At 40.6% G+C, this 14,544-nt stretch overlaps 1 protein-coding gene across 1 annotated transcript in view; it reads right to left on the bottom strand.

Moving 5' to 3' along the window:
• The window catches only part of sema3aa (sema domain, immunoglobulin domain (Ig), short basic domain, secreted, (semaphorin) 3Aa), a 37,627-nt gene that overhangs the window by 17,547 nt on the left and 5,536 nt on the right, over nt 1-14,544 (bottom strand). Inside the window, exons 2-4 of the mRNA XM_085376823.1 lie at nt 7,859-8,019; nt 6,425-6,487; nt 608-727 (exon numbers count right to left, since the gene is read on the bottom strand). Of these exons, the coding sequence (XP_085232949.1) occupies nt 608-727; nt 6,425-6,487; nt 7,859-8,019 (344 nt within the window). The remainder of the gene's footprint in view (nt 1-607; nt 728-6,424; nt 6,488-7,858; nt 8,020-14,544) is intronic.

The raw sequence follows: 14,544 nt of genomic DNA on the forward strand, positions 1-14,544 counted from the left end.
CCTCCACACAGGAGAAACAAGAAATGTTTTATTACACTGCTGCCCTTGGTTACCAAATGCACCAAAAAAGGGAATATAAGCAGTAAAATTAAGTAAAAACAGACACGACCTCTGAGTCTTTTAAAGAAAAGCGAGTGAGTTTTTGGTGGCTTTTAATTTATTCAATCAGTTACAGACTGTCAGCACTACTTTAAACTGAAGTGAACGCCTCTATGGTCTACCCCTCCCTACTGCTGGACGGCAGGATCCATGCTAGTACATTGATTAACCTGTAGAAGTTTCTCAAGATGACTGATTAAACTTTAATGCAGGATGGAAGGCTGTTAAATATTCGACAGCTGTAATTGAACCATGTAGTGACCGCTTTTTTCCACTGCTTCGCACAAAAGACAACACTGATGAGAAGATAATCGTCAGAGAGAATGAACACGGCTGTACTTCAGACAATACTCAGACTTTCTCTCACATGAATTTACTATAGCGCTGTTGTCACATTTCATGCCTTCTTAATGAATGGTCAGTTTAAGATTTAAATGACCCTTTGCATATATATAACTGATTAAAACCCCAAAACATTTGGTTACAATAAAAGCCCCGAATGAATTACCTCTGCCTTCTTGCCCATTTCCAGATAAGCGCAGATGGGGTGGAAGGCTCCTGTGCCACAGATGTACAGATGGGTCTGGTTGTATGGTTGAAGGACACGGATGAAGTTAGAACACTCCTTCTAAAAAAAGAAATGAGACACAGGAACATAAAGCCTCCGCTATTATAATAACTTAATACGGATCAGGCATATTCAAATGAAAAAACTGTGTTTATCTGTGGAAAAAAACATGATTTTCCAGTGAATAATCCAATTTTACACAAGCTGGTGTTGGTGATATAAAGTTTGTTCTAGTGATGAAGTTCACACAGGTTTCAGTGGTAATTGTCAAATGTAAATAGTTGTTTTTTTTGATATATTAATGCAAATACTTTTTACCAAATTATGACGTAAAATTTGCATTTCTTCTAATAGCAGTTTGCTAGAAATTTAAGCATTTTTATGACCGTAAAAAGTAAAAAATAAGAACCTTTCTTTATTTTGGAGACTGGAGTGTGGCAAGCAAACAATTTTTCACAAATCCTAAATATAATAAAAATACTTTTTTAACTTGCAATTACTGAGAATATATTTTTATTATATGAATATTATATTTACAGCATGCATGAAGATCGCTTGACTATAATAATTCGTCTTCATATTAATATGTTTATATGTCAATATGTGTGAAGTGCATAACTTTATAGTTACTGTTGCATGGCTAAACTATTACTTTAAAAGACTGAATTATTTATAACTTTTATATATCCTAAGGTTATAATATGCTGCAGTTATGCTGCAGGCATAAGGTTAAATTTTGTTACAGGCTGGTGGAGTTTTGTACAGCATGCATAAAGTTTTACACCACATTTCACATGACAATAAAGTTAAACAATCATAAAAACTAGCATAAAACAGACCTAAATTTTGGCCAGAAATGTGAAGTTTTTGGCTATAAGGCTGTGGCTTACAGGATACCGTGAGATATAAGGCTGGAAAACTGTTTTGAATACATTTTTGTTAATGTGATACCTATCTTTGTTTATGCTGTAATGTTACCAGGGTAGGATATTATACAGCCACATGCAACTTTGTGACCTTTGGTCTTCATGAAAGATCCAATATGTTAACAGTAACCTCATTCTGCCAATTGCCACCTTCATATCATAAAGTTTAAATTAACTGGTATGCTTTGTGAAAATAAACTTGACGTTTTTATTAGAGAAAAACTGAAAATAGAGACTAATAGAAAGCAGAATATAATATAGCAAAGATTTGCTGGAATTTAATTTTAAACAGGGACTTTCCAGTTGGTGTGTGAAATTGAGTCTCTTTTAAGGAAATCCCACCTGTAAGGAAAATCAGGCAAATCTACCACAGATCTTTAACGACCCATATGTTTGAATTTACTGAGGATATTTGGGTTGGCGCTGCAGTGCGTGTTGAAAGTCCCAGTGGTGTGAGACTGTTTATTAGAGTGCTAATCAACGGGATTGGTTAATGTAGGAGGCCTATTAGCAGCCTTGAGGAGCTGATTTGGCCACATGTGTTTAAGAGATTAGGCTGGGGTTTGCCTAATTATAAATACATGCTGGATATCTACCTAACAAATAAGTACACATTTGCTCAGGGATTTGCAAATACAGCCCTCGTCACACAGGCAGCCAAATTATCCTTCTTCTTCCCTCCCTAAAACACATGTATCTGTTCAGTCTTTTCAAGCTCGCAGACATTTCGCTTTGATGATTTGATGAGCCGTAAATGGATGCTGACACTTTCCAGTGCTGCTCAAAATAAACTCTGGGATCACTCACTGCAAAGCCGCCTCCCCCCCTCAAAAAAAAGCAGAATTTTCTGTAATTATTCTAAAAGGTAAAAACTGTTGTTTTAGCTCTAACTGTTTCTCCTCAGCAGTAACCTGCACGAAGAGAAAGTTTGACATTTTGGGAAAACCACTGACTTTTTGTTTTTAAAGGCATGAATACCACTCACATATCTTTGTGCCCGAGAGTTAAATAGCTTAGCAAGGTTGTTAGCTGGAGGTCTGTTTGAAGGTTAAAAAAATGAGCTTGTCCATGCATTTGTTTGTATTGTAAAAAGTGTAAAAAAAAAATAGAGTTTGTGGTTTTACAGGAGGCTACTTCATTGATTTTCTCATGGTTGTAACGATAGCTGAAAAAAGACGCTACAGCATAAGGTAGAAAAACAAACTGTACTGAATATCTATGCTGTTAGTTTTTCTGAAACATGAAATTATCAATAATATGACCTACTGTGAGGTACAGCCCATCCAAGAAGATGAGGCTCCAGTTCTGCTGAGCTAAATTCTAGTATTTCTGGTACATTGCCTTAATTAGCAGGGATTGCTAGTGTTAGCTGATAAATATGGTAATTTCAAACAAACTAGCATGGCATTAGCCAAACTGCTAATGAGCTTCAAAATATGAGGTTCAAAACCATATACTGACCACAGTACTGTGCAAAAGGTTTGAGCCACCCTTCATATGCTCTTGGATAATTTGAAGATATCAAAAAAGTTTAAGGCCTAAAAACTACCTACAGCAGTATCTGGGAATCATTTGCTTAATGAGAAATGAGAAAAACTCCAGCTGACCTGACACAGGATCTGAATGATGCATCTGACCCATCAGTCGATCAATCTACTGTTCATCAAAACATCATTAGGAATGCTTTGAGGGGAAGGGTAGCTGTCATGAAGCCATTCTTATGGAAGGCAAATATGGAGAAAAGACTGTGGTATGCTATACTTCTCAAGAAGTGGAAAGAAAAGCAGCAGCGTTTATTAAGCGATAAATGCGAAGTTTAAATGTTCGGCTCAAGTCGTCAAGGAGGAGGTCAGGAGGGAGGAACAACAGTGAGTGTCTACGGCCATCTGTAAAACATGATGGAAGCTCTGTCATGGTTTGGAGCTGCATTTCAGCCAGTGGTGCTGCGGATCTTATCAAAATTGATGGAATTATTAATAATACCATGAGATTTTGATAGACAATTCAGTACCATCTGGAAAGCATTTGATTGGAAACGGCTTGATCCTGCAGCATGACAATGATTACAAACACACTGCCAATGCAAAGCATATCTTGATAGAAAAACACACAAGGGAACACTATCAGTCATTTGCTTTTCTCCCTGGAGCCTGAACCTCAATATTATTGAAGGAGTCACCTTGACAGAGGATGGAAATAAAGACAGCCTTTGAATGCTTTTCAAGAGAAAGTCTGGAGAACTTTTCCTTAAGATTATTTCAAGAAATTACATGAAAACTTTTTGTATCCACAAGTCCACTGGACTCCACTTGCCTGCCTGTGTTTTGTGAGCATGTGGTCTCGCCGTCCTTGGGGCACATGCATAGTTGATGAATTAATTCAATGCCTTAACTATGCATGTGCCCCAGGCCGCGGACTTCGAGTGGACTTCAAATAACTATAACGGGAATGTCTGGGCTGTTGTATCTCCAGTTATCCATGCCCGTGTGTGCAACCAAGTTAAATCAAGGCTCAGGAGAGTTTAAGCTTTGGTCATATCAAATATTGATTTTCAAGCTCATTAGAATTGTAAAAACTCAGCTTTACCCTATAATACTGTATATATAATGTATATTTATAGATGTTTCAGTAAATCTCTGCACCTATTTACATTTTCCAATAAAAAATAAAAAAAAACAAGGGGTGTACCAACACTTTTGCGCAGTACTGTGCATCTATCCGTCTGTGGTGGAGACTCCATTAAGTCCTTTCCACTTATATTTCATTGATTGAACAAACTAGATCGATGTTAATCAGTGAGTGTTAGAGGTGTTGGCAGGCAGATTTTGTTACCTGTTGAAATGGGCAGACTGGTTAATTTCCTGTTTCCTGTCTGTTTGCTGTTACAGCATCTTAAAATTTATCTTACAGACTGTAATATCAATATTCTTGTCTAACTTTTGGAAGAAAGCAAATAACTCTATCTCCTTTAAGTCTAACTGTTCTCTTAATATAAAATCTGTGACATGCTAACAGACTGGGGTTTTCCATGTATTTAAACACCTTTTAACTATGTGTGTTATCATTAACTTAACTTGAAGCCCTGTGACTGACCTTAACCCTGCAAGTTTTTGTGTGTCTGTGGGTCTAATGGTTTTTCCCTCTGTGTACTGCTGAACAGCGAGCGCGCATGTCCCCCCACATCATTCTCACGGCCCTCGTTATATACATTTCATCAGCTTCTATAATCCCCTCCAGGGTCAGCTCTGTTTGGGATTTTACACGGCTGTCTCAGCTAGAATCATTAGCTATGTGGTAGGTAGGTCACACCTAAACACTGAGAGACGGTCGTTATGGTCACTCAAAATTGCGGCTCTTTCTTATTCTGTGGAGAAAAATGACTTCCCTGATCACAAACCATGTCATTATGTGAAAACCGCAACACCCGCAGAGGATAAATGAGTCATTACCGGATGATATTAATGGCTCTCGTTGGATTGGTTGTTAATGCTGACCTCCCATGGGGAAAATAGGTGGACAGATTTGTAAACATTTAAATGACTTGAATGAATTTTGAGATAATGCTGAGTTCTCTAGTTCAATAAAGAAAATGCACTGGAAATGTGGGATAACTCGAGAGTATTATTTTCCCATTAATGTCTACAATAGCTGGACAGCAAATCCGAAATGACATCAGGCACTTCTACGAAATCGTAAATCCACATTCTGAACGCTTTGTTCGGTGAATCAAATGCAACAACTTGGACCATGTTACACAGCCATTCTACCACGGATAGTGATACAGCCATCAGGCATTTTTTAGGGGGCAGCTGTTACATTTGTTCTGCCGCTGTAAACTGTGGTTTGGGGAAATGCATCACTATGGGAGCTCTGAATGCTTTAGTAATGTCCTAATCAAGGCCTCTCCGTGCTGTACTCTGTCTCTGCTCTCACCGCCTCATTTTCAAGGGTAAACATTTTCACAGCAGGCAAATACCTCATCATTGCATTTTGTGTGATGTTGTGCTGCCAGAGCACACTCTTTCCACTGCACGAGGGAGTGAAGGTGAAGTATTGCCTACGTGGTTGTGCGAAACCCAAAAAGTCGCTAGTGAGTTAGATCCCAGCGGAACCACTATGATTTAAAAAGACTGCGCAATTCCTGATAATCCTAAAAAACCCAGCAGCACCGCACTCGAGACTCATCCAGCTATGAAATTAGGATCAGATACAATGCAGCCAGGGCCTTTCCAAACAGAAACACACACACACATACAAATAAAGCACACTAACACCATTGTGCTTACAAAGTCAGCAGCATAGAGTGCGTTCAGCAAACTTGCGACATGTGAGCTAACACATCGCGTCAGATAACGAGAACTCAAACAATACACTCCCACATAAATATGCACACAAACGCGCACTCTGAGGCACATAGATAAACATGCTCCCAAAATTAAACTGTACATCGCAGAAGCAAATAAGCTCATTGTCCTTGTGCCCCCGACACGCTGTGTACACTATCGTGTGACTGAACATCTGCTGTACAGTGTGTTTAGATGTAGGTGTCATTGTGGGACAGCCTATAGAGAGTACAGCGTGCCAGAGGTGAAATGGAACACGAGTGCTGCACCACGACTTTTATCTGAGCTAATTTAATACCTCTTCGTGCTAGTGTTTCTTTAACGGCTGCTGGTCCCTGAAATTATTTCTGTCTTATATTGTTATTAGGATGTTAAAAAAAACAAAAAAGGGAAATTTGAAGACAGAGCAGACATGTCATTTCCGTGACAAAAAGCAAACATTACACGGAACAGCTCTAATCATGACGCTGTTCTAAATGTGGACTTACCCCTAGGTCTTTCCCTGCCCACTTGCATTCATCCCTCTTAGAGGGGGTGGCGGGCCACGCAATCTGTGCAAATGAACAAAAAAAAAAAGAAGAAGAAAAGCAAAGTCATATCATGCTGGAGGTTGAGAGGAACATTTAAAAGTCATTTCATGAAACACTAAACTGGAAGGCAGTGAGTCGATAGAGTGAATCAGAGGAAAGAAGCAAGCCTCGTGTAATTCCAGGACATGATTAAGAAAGATATTTCCTGGATTACCCAGTTCTTTATTTCGCTCCATATCTTTGGCAATTCCATCAGAAACATATGTGCACATATAATAAATATAAGGATTGTAGAACAGCGCAAGATTGACTGCAAAGGGAAGTAAAGAAGAGTTTCATTGACAGACATGAAAATGAAAAAAATAAAAAAATCTGATGTTTTATTGAAATTGACTAATATACGTTTTATTGCCCTCTCTGACATTTGCTGTGTCAATACAGGCATTTTATACAGTCTAAACAGGGGTTCTGGTTTAAATTACAGCGTGTCTACGCTTGAAATCCTCGCCATAAGGTTGTACTTTTCACTTCAAATATGAAAAGAAACCAGGGTTTTGCTACTTTGCTTTGGAAGAGATAGGTCTCATTGTCATCCATCTGTGGCCTCTGGTGTCACATGAATTAAACACACATGGGGCATATGAAGTGTATGAGCATGCATGTGTGAGCTGTAATAAGTACGGGAAAGATTATACTTAATTATACCGCAAAAATGGGTGCGACAGAGCTGAACTTTTTGCTCCTGGCCACACAGATGTCTGCAGACAATGGAAATGTATGCATATCTCCATGTCCAAATGTATGCACGTACACATATCCACACTGTTATGTGCTTACAATAGACACACGCACTGCTCACTCTATTCCTAGATTTATCTCCTCTCTAGATCAGCTGACTGTTCCCCTCATGGGATTCTGCATTGCACATTTTTTAGGATAGTTACATTAGATTTGCTTAATCACTGCTTTTTTGGCCTTTATCTCGTAATGATGCGAAGATTAGAACAAAAGAACGAAAAGGAAAGGCGGGGGGAAAAAATATACATCCGAGCCAAGGGCAAAAGATTTAAAAGACGCACTTTCCCCTTTCCGCATTGACTATGTATTTTTCAGCACTTTCATTCCCTTTTTCAGCTCTCTGCAGCCTGCAGGCAAGTCTGTGTCAGTCTTGTGTGTCTGTGATAGAAGCCCGAATCAGATAAAAGAGACTGTTAACCTAGTCCAGGTGGAGTAATGGAATTATGGACAGCCTCGTCTGGACCGAGACAGACAGTGGGAGGGATGAGGGGAGGGGAGAAAGTGATGGAGTAATGGACTCCAGAGGGAGCAGCAGGCAGGGAAAGATGGAAAGAGAGAGACGACTTTTAGACAAACCTGAAACGAGAGTTTTACCTGTTTGTTGTCCCTGTTGATATTAACGAGATCAAATGAGAAAATGTGGTCCTCAGCTCCAACCAGCAGTCTCCCTCGCTCCTCGTCCAATAGGAAACTGTCGTAGCTCGAGCTGTTTGCCAAGCCATTGAAGGTGATGAGGTTACTAGACTCTAACATCTCTGGAAGGAAAAAAGAAAAACACGGTGATTCTTAGATGCACAGAAAGGGTGAATAAAAGGCTATACGACAGAAGAAAAGCTTTTTTAAATGACAAAAACAAGTCTATATTTATCCAACGCACTTCCACCAAGTTTGGAGTAACCACAAAAGACTAGTGTAAAAAATGCATTTGCAACACACAGTATCTTTTGGATTAAATATTGCATGAAATCACAATTATTCATATCGGTACCAGTGAATGCTTTTTAATCAAAGCCAAGTTTCAATGGCAGGAAAAAAAAGAACAAACAAAGAGTTCTTCCCTATCTATGATAATGTTATAGGATATTAAGGAGATTTCATGTTTCCTTAATTGTGTTTCCACACAAACACTGGCACGGACACTTGTCAGTCAAGTATAGCGTGAGACATTTTAAGTGAACACAGCATGTCCCAATCAGGGACGCGGTTCAGACTGCTCAGCCGTGTGATTGGCTGAATAATTCATATGGAGTAAAGGCCAGGGGAGACACTTTGTGTAAGCAAGTATGTGCGGAGGTGTCCATGTATCTTTAAACGGGTTACTATGTTACATAAACGAGTTTGCGGCTGCACGTATACTACAGCACATGTGTGCGAAGCTATCATGCATAAACTTATAATATGTGGTCAACCTGAATGAAAACCAAAGACCTGGCATATTGGCTGAAGTCTAGCCAGTCAGTTAAAGTTTAATCAGCAAAGACTCTGCAGGGTCAGCTATCACAAGAGCAACAGTATTATATTAACAAAGAACAGCACTCCCACCCCGGATTATCTAATCGTTTATGCTCGTGAACCTACTTGCCCGAAACAACCAAGAAAACCAATTTTTTCAATTATGCAAAGTCAAAAGGGAATTTCATAAAAAAAAAAAAAAAAAAATCTACAGCATGACATGACCTGACATGGATATTAGATTAACTGCTTAGTACGTGAACTAAATTATAATAATATAATAATTATCACAAGAATAAGAAAGAAAATATGTATCAAAAGATTGTTGTTTGCAGTCCTAATTAAATATGAAAGAAAATCCTTTACTGTGTATAAAAACACTTTAGTACGGCCATTCATGTGATGTTTTTATTTATTACATATTTCTGTTGTGGAGAGAATACGTTGACCAAACCCATTAAATTATATTTAATTATCATTGTGAATAAAACTCTGTAACATCATTACATGGCAACAAAAATGAATATCCAATATGTCAACCATCATTTTCGCTTTTCACTGTATACTGCTCCAATAACTATCTATCTATCCATCTATCTGGAAACACGCACAAGAGTATACAGTCCAGTGGATTGTGATCTCCGTGCTCTCCCGACAAAGCTCTGATTGACGGGCTGCTATAGGAGCCATCTGTGCCCGCTCACAATGTGTAAGATCTTAGACATCTGTGTCCACATAAAAAGTGGATTGATGGAAAGGGGATACGGAGGAAGTGGTGTGTCAACCAGCTCTGTGGATCGAGGGCTAGCCGGGTGGATGAGGGCTGTGAGAAGGAGCGGTCATCACCTAATAAAGACGCTGGCAGCTCATCTGTGTCAGTTGGATTTCTGTTTGAGGCTACCTTTGAGGTTAAGGAACCTGGAGGGGAGTGGGAGTGAATTTGTGTGAAATTTTGTACTGTACCACACATGGGTTGAGCGCATGTGTGGGGGTTTCAGTGCGTGTAGGTATCTTTTCCTACGCGGGCCATTCCCTGCACACTGACATGCTGGCATTCACATTTGCACACACTCGGCTGCCACGGGAAAATAAATCCACAGTGCTCAAGGAAGTCATGGTTTAACTTAAGAGCAATTTTCATAAACATTTTGTTATCATATGCTAACCAGTCGGGACCCACTTTTTTCAGTTTACCAATAAGACATGACATAGCAGGGTCAGGAAATGAGTTTGAGAAGGGAAGTCAGGAAATGCTGTTTCCAGCCGACAGGACGCCAGAAGAGGTCTTCTCGTGTTTTCGCTATGGCGTAACGGAAAAAGTGATGGACGTGGCAGAAAGCCAAGCTGGGCATAAAAAATGAGAATGAAATGGAAAAAAAAAAAATAGAAGATGAAAAACAAAGGAAGAGAGGAAGACTGGACGATTTCAAAAACAGCAAAATAACAAACCACAGGACACATTTCAGTTTCATCATCGTGTGAATATGAGTTGAGTTCGAATTGCGGTCCAGTTGTCAGTATCTGAGATCCTTCATGAAAAGTTTCCTCCAAATGGGCCAAAAAAATCAAAAAAAAAAAATCACCGCACACATATTTCAACACGTGGTAATCTCTGACAAAGACAAGGTGGCCTGTGCGCACAAAAACACACAGAGAGCCTTTATCTGGGGCCGGGATCTACTGCGGTTTGGAAAATCGGAGGAACTGGGGCGTAAGCACCTAAGGACCTCCAACCTAAACACAGACACACTCGTTTGGAAAAGGGAACAAGCATATAGAACGAACACACACACACACACACACACACACACACACACACACACACACACACACACACACACACACAGAAAAACACACAAAAGAAAAGCAGGTCTGACATGAATTCACGGCGCTCTAGTTTTTAAAATGCCTGCCACACCCTTGAACTTACATGCAGATATTGACCTAAATGTATACACCACATTAGTTCTCTCTGAACACAAACACACACACACTCACACACATGTATATACATATATATATACACACACATGCACATAGTCCAAGTTGTAATCCAATCAGAATTTGTGCTTATGCAGCACGAACTCGTGGAACAGTGAGCGCACTCAGCAGCTTCCACCTCCAGCGCTCTTCCCTTGCCCGGACCCCCAACACACACACACAGACACACACACAGAAACACACTCTTGCTCACGTATGTGTTCATACAAAGCCACATGCCCCCTCGTCTGCTTACACTAGCCATTGAACACGGAGACGTTTGAACACATACTGGTGCATGCTTATACATTTCACACATGCACACACACAACTCTGTGTCTGTTCCTCACTGTCTCTTGTTACACACATCCTCTGTCTGCTGTCTTTCTCTCGCACAGTTTCCTTTTGCAAAAGGCACAACGGCCGATGCGGACGGCTTCAGACAAATATGCCAAAGGCACACCTACACACGCAGATGCAAATATGCAACCACACCGGAAATTCCGTGCCATCAGTGTATTCTTTTCCCTTTGACATTAACACAAGAGTGAATGGCCATATATGCTGATCTACATTATGACACGTGTAGGCTACTCGACAGCCGTTATACGTCTTTGTTTTCATATTCAATAACTGCAAACAAATATTCAAGGACGCAGCTTGAAACAGGCAAATACAAGCAATTCATTCAAATAAATTACCATTTGCTCACCGTCATACTCCATTATGGAAAATAACCTGGCTCTTGTCTTAAAAAGCTAGAGGGGAAAAAAAGCTACATTCAAAATTCAAGTGCAATTGTCTATGGAGTACTCTTCACTCCCCCATTCTCCAAACAGCCAGGCGTTTTAGACGCCTACATGCCACGCAATAGCAGAATAATGAAACCACATGAAAGAAAGGCGACGAGGCATTAAATTATGTTTATCTGAATGCGTGTATGTGAGGATGTGTGTGCTGTGCGAGTGACACGAAACATAAAAGCCCGACAGAGGAAAACACTTGACTGGGAATCAACAGATGGATAATATTCCACTAAAACAATGTCGCTCTTTTTTAAAGTCTTTTTTCCCCCCTTGTTCATACGTCCAAGTGAATGCTCGTTTTATTCGACCACGTCTTGTTTATATCCTCTTTTTTCTTGCACGGTGTGTGATTTAGACCTCATAGGTGCCGTTTCTGTGGATTCAACGAGTGTGTAAATCTAAGTATTACGAAAGACCTACTCCATTCACATGCACGCGGGGGGAAAAAATGGCACGTGTTTATCAAGCTTAGCTTTGCAGAAGCAAAGGCGAACAGTACTATAATATCTCCAGCGGTTTGGTTTGGCATCTCAGCTCTTGAATGCTTTCCTTTCTCTCTGTGTGTGGTGCAGTGTACATTTTGCCTCTCTCGTGATGGCCTCGGCCACAAAACGCAGGTGTGAGGCAGAAAAAGAGGAGACAGCCGCCGCATGGAAATTTGCAGAGAGCTTTGCTTAACAAAGTGCTCAAACATTATCCTAAGCTCAAGGATATCCACACATGCCTTAAAAGTTCACCTCCCCTCTCGGTGTTCCTCCCTCCCTTTTCGCTCTCTTTCTAAGCACAGTAGCAGGTGTGGGTTGGTTTCCATGGCGACTGTCTGTATAACACAACCTGGACTGTTGGATTTCTCATTCAGGTGCAGCTGAGTGACAGCTCTGACAGGAAATGTGCTTCCTTACACACGGTGCCCCGAACTCTACAATTAAGAGGAACTCCCATGAGTGTTTTACTCTAGAAGAACGGAGCACGTGTGTGTGTGTATGTGTGGTTGTGTGTGAATGAAGCCCGTGTTGATGGACTATTTACTACAGCCACTCTAAATATGTCACAAATTTGCTTTTGAAGCCACAGTGATGGTGCTTTGCAGGAAGAATGAGCAAGTTTCCTTTGATTTCTACACAGTTTCAATAATAATTTTCTATTTTTTTAACCAAAAGTGACTCACAGCCATAACTCATAGTCAAGTACCGTATCTTATGGGACATTTTAATACCATATTCTGTCCTGTGAATATGACTCAGTGCATGTGAAAACAGAATATGCATCAGAGGCCCTAATAAGGAAAACGTGACCACAACCCAAACCGCACCGAATCTATATGAATAGTTTAAGTATGTGTTGAATTTCACCACACAGCTCATTCATCTTTTTCAACCCAAATGCTAGACTTCCTTGTCACCGTATGCCATGCCTGTTTTCCCTCGAGAGAGAGAGGGAGAGAGAAAAAGACAGAGCGAGGAGGAATACAGCATACAAGAGGACGGTATACTAGAAAATCTGACGGGAGGAAAAAACAGAGAGACTGAGAGAAAGAGCAACAGACAGAAACCTCCTTCAAATCAAGGATAATGACAAAACAGAGGCAGAAACCCGTAAAAAGCTTGCGTACAACAAAAGCGGTCAAATATGGAACCGTTTCATTAGCGTGTGTCTCCTCCTGTCATTGGACGGCTGGACCACAGACCAGGGCTACGACCACAGACGGCTCGAGGCCTGGCCGTGCCTACCGCACTCACACACCACTAAATGTTCACGGTATAATGAGGCCTGCCCTGGTTCTTATTACTTTTAAGGAAAACACAGACACACAAGGGAATCTAAACACTGACTTTTGTACGTAAGCAGTCAGCCATCCAAACTTCTCGGAGTATGAACAAACTGGCAGAAATGGTCGTGTCTATCCAAGCACACGTACGCGTAGACGCAAAGAAAAAAAAGAAAAAAAATCGCTCCTCTTGCAAAGCCACTGGTGCTATCACCAGGCAGTTTGACAGTTTGATGGATGGACTTTGAGAGGAACCAGGCTGTGGTTATGGTGGTCATGTCTGGAGCCACTGCCTGTTAGTGCAGCCTGTCAGCTGTACAGTGTAGCTGAATGTCAGCTCTGCCATTTTATTACAAATTAATGAGGCAGGGCCAGGAATCTGAACGTGACAGCAAACACACTGATGCGACACAAATCCACGGGCGAGGATGCACATTTCAGCTCTGTGCAGCATTTTTTTTTTTTGGGGGGGGGGGTGTTGTGCAAACAAATTAGGTTTCATGTCAAAAACAAAAAAAAAGAATTATTGCTGTGTGCACTTTGTTAAAGGCAGTTCCACTGGAAAATGATAATGACAGCAATTTAAACTGTCAAGACTAATATTGTCATAATGAAGCAATATGTTTTCAACCCCTCCTCATTATGTCTTATGCTGTTCCTGTTATTTATGACAGGAATAAAACAGCAAGTCTGAGGAAACGGGGAAAAAATGACCTCACATTAAATTGAGTCTTAAATTAAAGTGATTTTTAAGGCGCTGTTATTTCAAGTTGACCTCTGATTTTGACAGTATAACACTAAAATTGGTAGAGTCAGATTAAAATCGTTAACAGTGTCTATAATTTTTATAAATAGCCACTAATGCTTAGTAATATCAGCCTGTGCAAAAAATCATTACACACTCTACTTTCTCTTAACATTTTCTTGTTAGCCGCTCCCCTTTTATTCGTCTGTTGTCGGTCCCTCGGTCTGTCTTTCTGCAGAGATGTCCCCCTCATTTGTAACGCGACTCTGCTCAGATTGAACGGTGCACCCTTTCTCCATCTGACTGACAAGCCTTAGCAGGTGGCGGGACCCATTCATACCCACGGTTCAGCAATCTGCACCATGCTGTAACCTAAGCCTACATCCCAAACACAGATGCAAAGACACGGGATATTTTTCCCGCGTGCATGCCCGTACTGTGTTTATGCGCGCGCAGGCACAAAAAATGCACAGCGAACATACACAATTGCAGTGCGCACACATATTCATCTCCCGGCAAACACCAACTG

This window comes from Diplotaxodon limnothrissa, linkage group LG17 (genome assembly GCF_057381915.1).
Source record: "Diplotaxodon limnothrissa isolate DT_005_m linkage group LG17, D_limnothrissa_male_GT1.1, whole genome shotgun sequence".
Lineage (NCBI taxonomy): Eukaryota > Metazoa > Chordata > Actinopteri > Cichliformes > Cichlidae > Diplotaxodon > Diplotaxodon limnothrissa.